This window comes from Phoca vitulina, unplaced genomic scaffold (assembly GCF_004348235.1).
Source record: "Phoca vitulina isolate PV1807 unplaced genomic scaffold, GSC_HSeal_1.0 scaffold52, whole genome shotgun sequence".
Taxonomy (NCBI): domain Eukaryota; kingdom Metazoa; phylum Chordata; class Mammalia; order Carnivora; family Phocidae; genus Phoca; species Phoca vitulina.
Genome location: NW_022589755.1, coordinates 8719232 through 8724845, shown reverse-complemented (window position 1 = coordinate 8724845; position 5614 = coordinate 8719232). Strand labels below are relative to the sequence as shown.

The 5614-nt window shown below is 58.3% G+C and overlaps 1 protein-coding gene across 1 annotated transcript; it reads left to right on the top strand.

The window, feature by feature from the left end:
- The first annotated feature begins 1070 nt into the window (after positions 1-1070).
- On the top strand, positions 1071-5011 carry CCDC8 (coiled-coil domain containing 8). The gene has a single exon (XM_032388732.1). The coding sequence runs from the start codon at positions 2544-2546 to the stop codon at positions 4002-4004; it is 1461 nt and encodes a 486-aa protein (XP_032244623.1). The 5' UTR covers positions 1071-2543; the 3' UTR covers positions 4005-5011.
- Positions 5012-5614: the final 603 nt, after the last annotated feature.

The window sequence follows — 5614 nt, the reverse complement described above, 5'->3', positions numbered from 1 at the left end:
GGTGTTGCAGAATGACCTCTCCAAAAAAGGTGACATTTGGGCAGAGGGAAATTGCCAAGAAAAGGTGGGGCCATAACAATCTGGAGGTTGAGAACAGCAAGTGCAAAGGCCCTGAGGTGGAACTGAGCCTGGTGTCTGATGAATAGTAAAGAGGCGGGGGTGGCTGGAGTGGAGTCAGTGAGAAGGAGAGAAAGAGAGAAGGAAGTGGGGGAGGTGTGCTAGGGCTTTGTGGCCCCCGGTGAGGGCTTTGATTTTACTCTGAGTGAGATGGAGGCTTTTTAAAAGAGTAGAGACAGATCGAAGTTTTTAAAAGATTCCCTCCAGCTGCTGGGTTGGGGTCGACTGCAGGCAGTGAGGGGGAAACGGGGAGCTGTTTGCCTGGATTCCCCTTTCCCGTAGCTCTGAGAATTCCTAACAACAGCGCCCCACCCCCACCCCGCGCACACAGCAGGGTGCCTGGTTCCGAGGAAGCTCTCCCTGCAAGTTCACTGTTATTAGTACCAATGCCATCGTGGTGCATATTGTTGCTGAGCCAGCTGCTTCAGGGTTACTGGGAAGCTTTGCACGTCCTGGGCCCCACATCCCAGGGACCCCGACCCCCCTCTGTCCATGGCCGATTCTGAGGAACTTTGCTTTAATTTAACTTACTTAATTAACATTTTTGACCACTAAAAATCCAAACAATCCAAAAAGATATAGAGGGGGAAAAGTACATGTCTCTGCCACCTCTGGGGCTCCCCAGTCTCCCTCCCCAGAGACAGCCACTGTCGGCTCGTACCTGAGATCAGTACACCCGCACGTCTAGACCTTTTGTCCGCCCCCCACACACACACATATACACACACAAGTTGGACTGTTTCAGATTCAAGTCCAGGTTCCATCACTTATGGCAGTGGGACCTTGAGCAAGCGACTTAACAACCTCAGCTACAAAATGGGAATGATGGGGGGTGGGGCGCTTGGGTTGCTCATTCGGTTAAGCGACTGCCTTCGGCTCAGGTCATGATCTCAGGGTCCTGGGATCAGAGCCCCTGCATTGGGCTCTCTGCTCAGCGGGGAGTCCCTCTGTGCTCTTCCTCTCTCGCTCTTGCTCTATCTCAAGTAAATAAATAAAATCTTAAAAAAAAAAAAATGGGAAGGATCATCAATCCTATTACCTGCATCATAATGTTACAGGGAGGATTTCGTGGAGCTGATCCACAGAAAGCTCTAGGAAATGCCCCATAAAACCTGACTATCCTTTTTACTGGGTGCTTCTTTGTACATAGCTGCATAGTATTTCAATGTGAGAATCGTACAGCAGAGCCAGTCCCTCCTGATGAACACCACTTGGGTTCATTCACTCACCCCCAAAGTATTTACCGAGCACCTACAGTGTGCCACGCCCCGCGCCAGAGGCTGGGGCAGTAAGATCCTGGTACCAATTTCTCCACCGACCTATATGCTTAAACAGGTAGGAACGGCTGGTACCCAAAGTCATAGGATGTTGAAGCCGAACAGTACGGTGCCAGCGGCTTCCTAAGCCACCTCCAGGGTTTGGCTGGAACCCGCGCGTTCAGAAGGGCAGGTTGGGGAACTGCCGCGTTTCCCGGGGAAGGTGCTGACGTGGGCCGCGGCGGGGCGTTCTGCTGGGAGGCGGTGGCCCCAGGGAGGCCCGGAGCGCGGCCACACCCCTGTGGGGGAGGGGAGGGAGGGCGCCCCGAGGGGAGTGGACAGCCCCCCTGTCAGTCTTCCCGAGTCGGGGAGTGTAAGATGAGAAGGGGGGAGGTGGGCCTCACCCTGGGGGGGGAGCGAGGAGGAACTTCCTGCCCGCGCGCTCCTCGGCTGGGAGGTGCGGGCGCGTCAAGGTCAGCCTGGACGGGGGCGGCCGTCTGCCCGCGGGCGGGAGACCCTCGGGGGGGCTGGGCTGCGGCCTCCGAGCGCCTCGGCCATATTGAGCAGCCACGGCCGAGCCGTCTTTGTGCGCGCAGGCCTCTCCCAAGCTGCAGGCGCGTCCCTGGGCAGGAAGAGCCACGGGGGCAGCCCGTGCGCCCCAACTTGGAGCCCGGACCCCACGTCTGCAGCTGGCGGTGGGCTTCGAGCCTCGGGACTGACCTCACCCCGGCTCACGTAAGCATCCTGGGAACTGATTCCCGCCAGTCCTTGGGGCGGGGGAGCCGGACCTGGTCAAGACTGGACTTTGTGGCGGGCAGAGAAGTTGGGAGGGGTTGGCTCATCCTTGGCTGGAGAGGTGAGACCCTCCGGGCAGTTCTGCGGGCACCCGTCCCACCCCCGTCTCCTAAGACTCAGGCTTACGCGTAGTTTGGGGTCGTTGCCCCCACCCCCGATTTCACCCTGGAGATCTTAAAGACCCTCGAGAAAAGCCACGTGGGGGGCTGGTTCCCCTGGGGCTTCCTCCCATCGCCCGACTGCCTGATCCTCTGGAGCGTCCCTGATGTCTGCAAAGATGTGGACTTGGACGTCCTCGTGGAAGCCTTGAAGCCCGTGGGGACCTTCAAGAAGATTGGCAAGGTGTTCCGCAGGGAGGAGGACTCCACGGTGGGGATGCTGCAGATCGGGGAGGACGTGGACTATCTGCTCATCCCCCGGGAGGTCAGGCTGGCGGGAGGCGTGTGGAGGGTCATCTCCAAGCCCGCCACCAAGGAAGCGGAATTTCGCGAGCGGCTGACCCAGTTTCTGGAGGAAGAAGGCCGCACACTGGAGGACGTGGCCCGCATCATTGAGAAGAGCACCCCACACCCGCCCCAGCCCCCCAAAAAGCCCAAGGAGCCCCAGGTGAGGAGGAGAGTCCAGCAGATGGTGACCCCTCCCCCGCGGCTGGTCGTGGGCACCTATGACAGCAGCAACGCCAGCGACAGCGAGTTCAGTGACTTCGAGACCTCCAGAGGCAAGGGTGACAAGGGTCCCAAAGGCGCGGGGCGCAGCAGGAAGGTGCGCAAAATGCCAGTCAGTTACCTGGGCAGCAAATTTCTGGGGAGCGACCTGGAGAGCGAGGACGACGAGGAGCTGGTGGAGGCCTTCCTGCAGCGAGGGGAGAAGAAGCCCAGCGCGCCACCTGCCCGCCGCCGCGTGAACCTGCCCGTGCCCATGTTTGAGGACAACCCCCGGCCGCAGCTGTCCAAGGCGGACAGGTGGCGAGAGTATGTCAGCCAGGTGTCCTGGGGCAAGCTGAAGCGGAGGGTGAAGGGTTGGGCGCCCAGGTCCAGCCCCGAGGGGAGCGAGGCCCAGCAGGCCTCTCCCAGGCTAGAGAGGGTTGGGGCATCGGGGCCGGGCAGAGCCAGCGGGGGGGATAATGTGGGCAACACAGGAGACGGGCAGGGGCCGGAGACGCCCCCAAGACGATGGAAACCCAAAATCAAATGGGCCTCTTTTCGCCGTCGAAGGAGGGAGGAAGCAGCATCCACAGATCAGGGGGCAGGGGCTGCAGGTGATCAGAGGGCAGAGGCTGCAGATGATCAGAGGGCAGAGGCTGCAGATGATCAGAGAGCTGAGGCTGCAGATGATCAGGGGGCTGAGGCTGCAGATGATCAGGGAGCTGAGGCTGCAGATAATCAGAGGGTAGAGGCTATAGATAATCAGAGGGCAGAGGCCATACCCGTCCAGGGGGCAGAGGCTGAGGATAACCCAGGGGCAGAAGCCATAGCTGTCCAGAGGGCAGAGGCTGCAAATAATCAGAGGGAAGGGGCTGCAGATAATCAAAGGGCAGAGGCCCCAGCTGTCCAGGAGGCAGAGGCTGCATCGGATGGGGCAGAAGCCCCAGCTGCCCGGGGGGCCATAGGGACAACCCAAGGAGCTAAGGCCCGGAAACAGGTCAAGACAGTGAGGTTCCAGACCCCTGGACGTTTTTCGTGGTTTCGCAAGCACCGGAGAGCCTTCTGGCACACTCCCCGGTTGCCAACCCTGCCCAAGAGGGTCCCCAGGGCAGGCGAGGCCAGGAGCCTTAGGGTGTTGAGGGCAGAGGCCAGAGCAGAAGCAGAGCAGGGAGAACGAGAAGACGAGCTGTGAGGTGAGGGCAGGGGCTCCCTGGAGCTCGCCGCCACCTGCCATGCTGTCACCACCCAGGGCGCGGCCTCCCCCTCCCGCGCTGGGATGGAGATGCCCTTCCTGCGGCCATACTTGAAAATGGAGCTGGACAAGGGCCGGGCAGCAGGCCTCCCATCTCCACCCAACACCCCTCTGTCTTGTTAAAAGTTTATCTTTCATGCGTTGATTTTTTTAAAAAACAGACTCTTTCTAGTCACCCAAGGAACATAAAGAAAGAGCCGTACAAAGGGGTTGCCTCACTCATGATTTTAACTTCTCCAGTGCAACTCTAGGTGCTCAGCTTGAAGGGGGGAAGTGTAGAGAAATTCTCTCCCCTCCCCTCTCCCTTTCTCTTCTTTTCTACCACCCACTTAACATTGGCCGCCTCCTTGAACTTGAAAAAAAGGGCACAAGCCAACATGCAAATAAAAATGTTTACCACGAGATTTCCTGCCTTTGGATTGGGCAACTGACGAACGCTCCAGGGTTCTGTCGTCACTCCCTTGTATTCCCTCTGCTCCCACCCTCCAGGATGGTGCCCTGTGTTTATGTCACTTTGCTTGCCATCCCCATACCCCTGGCTCCTGGCCCATGAGGAGGGTGTCTCTAGCACATTACATACTTCCCCCGACCTCGGTTACATAGGACAGAATAATCATCTGGGAACATGTCCAAAATTCAGATTCTGGGGCCCTTCATGCCAGAGCTGTGGATTTGCTCCAGCTGCCTGTTTGGCCCAGGAATCTGTTTTGATCAAGCCCCCCAAAACATCTCCTGGGGCAGATTGGCCACTGGGCACATTGAAAACTCTTTGCAATAGAGACAGGCCAAAAAGCCTGATCTGGGTGTGATGTGTAGTGAGCTGTGACTGGCACTCATGATTGGGGACAGATAGGGTTGCTAAGGCCCCGTGGGCACTGAGGGACCTCTCTCTGTATTATCTTGTGTCCCCCAAACCCCAACCCCACCCACCAAAAACAGCGTATGACCACACCCCAGCCTTGCTGAGGGCGGGAGGAAAGAGAAATCACGGAGGAAGGAGACCTGGAGGCCAGCTCTGTCTTGGCTGGGACTGCAGTCCTGGCCTGGGTTTTTTCTTAGTTTTCGCTTCTAGAACTAAAGAATCGCCTGCTCTCCCCTGCTCCTGTTCTGGAAGTAGTAGCTGCTGGTGCTCCTTCCATAGGATGCTAAGAGTCCCTTTGCACATGGTATAGTTCACAGTCCCTAGCCCAGCAAGGAAAAGCCCCAAGGGAGTTTGGAAGAAAGACAGGGTGTGGACCCCACCTGCAGGGATGGACTGTGCCAGGGGCCAGGGAATAACTAGGCTGGATGGGTCTCTGGAGTGCCCAGTGCATGCTCTGGATGCCAGGTTGGTGGTACCAATGGGGGCTGTCTCCATCTGGAATTGCAGCCACATGCCCATGAGGGTTTGGAGTCCTGGAAGGGGAAAGAAGGTGGGAGCGGTGATGGGGAGAGACACCAGGAGGAGGCTCCCAGATTTGGGGCCAATCCATCCCTCCCGCAGATTCTCCGTTTGTCCCTCCCATCCCCAGCAATCCAGGCATGAGCATCCAGGGAGGCCCAGGAGGCAG

What these genes read in the sequence shown, in the direction of transcription:
- CCDC8 (XM_032388732.1), top strand. Translation starts at nt 2,544, where the DNA reads ATGCTGCAGATCGGGGAGGACGTGGACTATCTGCTCATCCCCCGGGAG.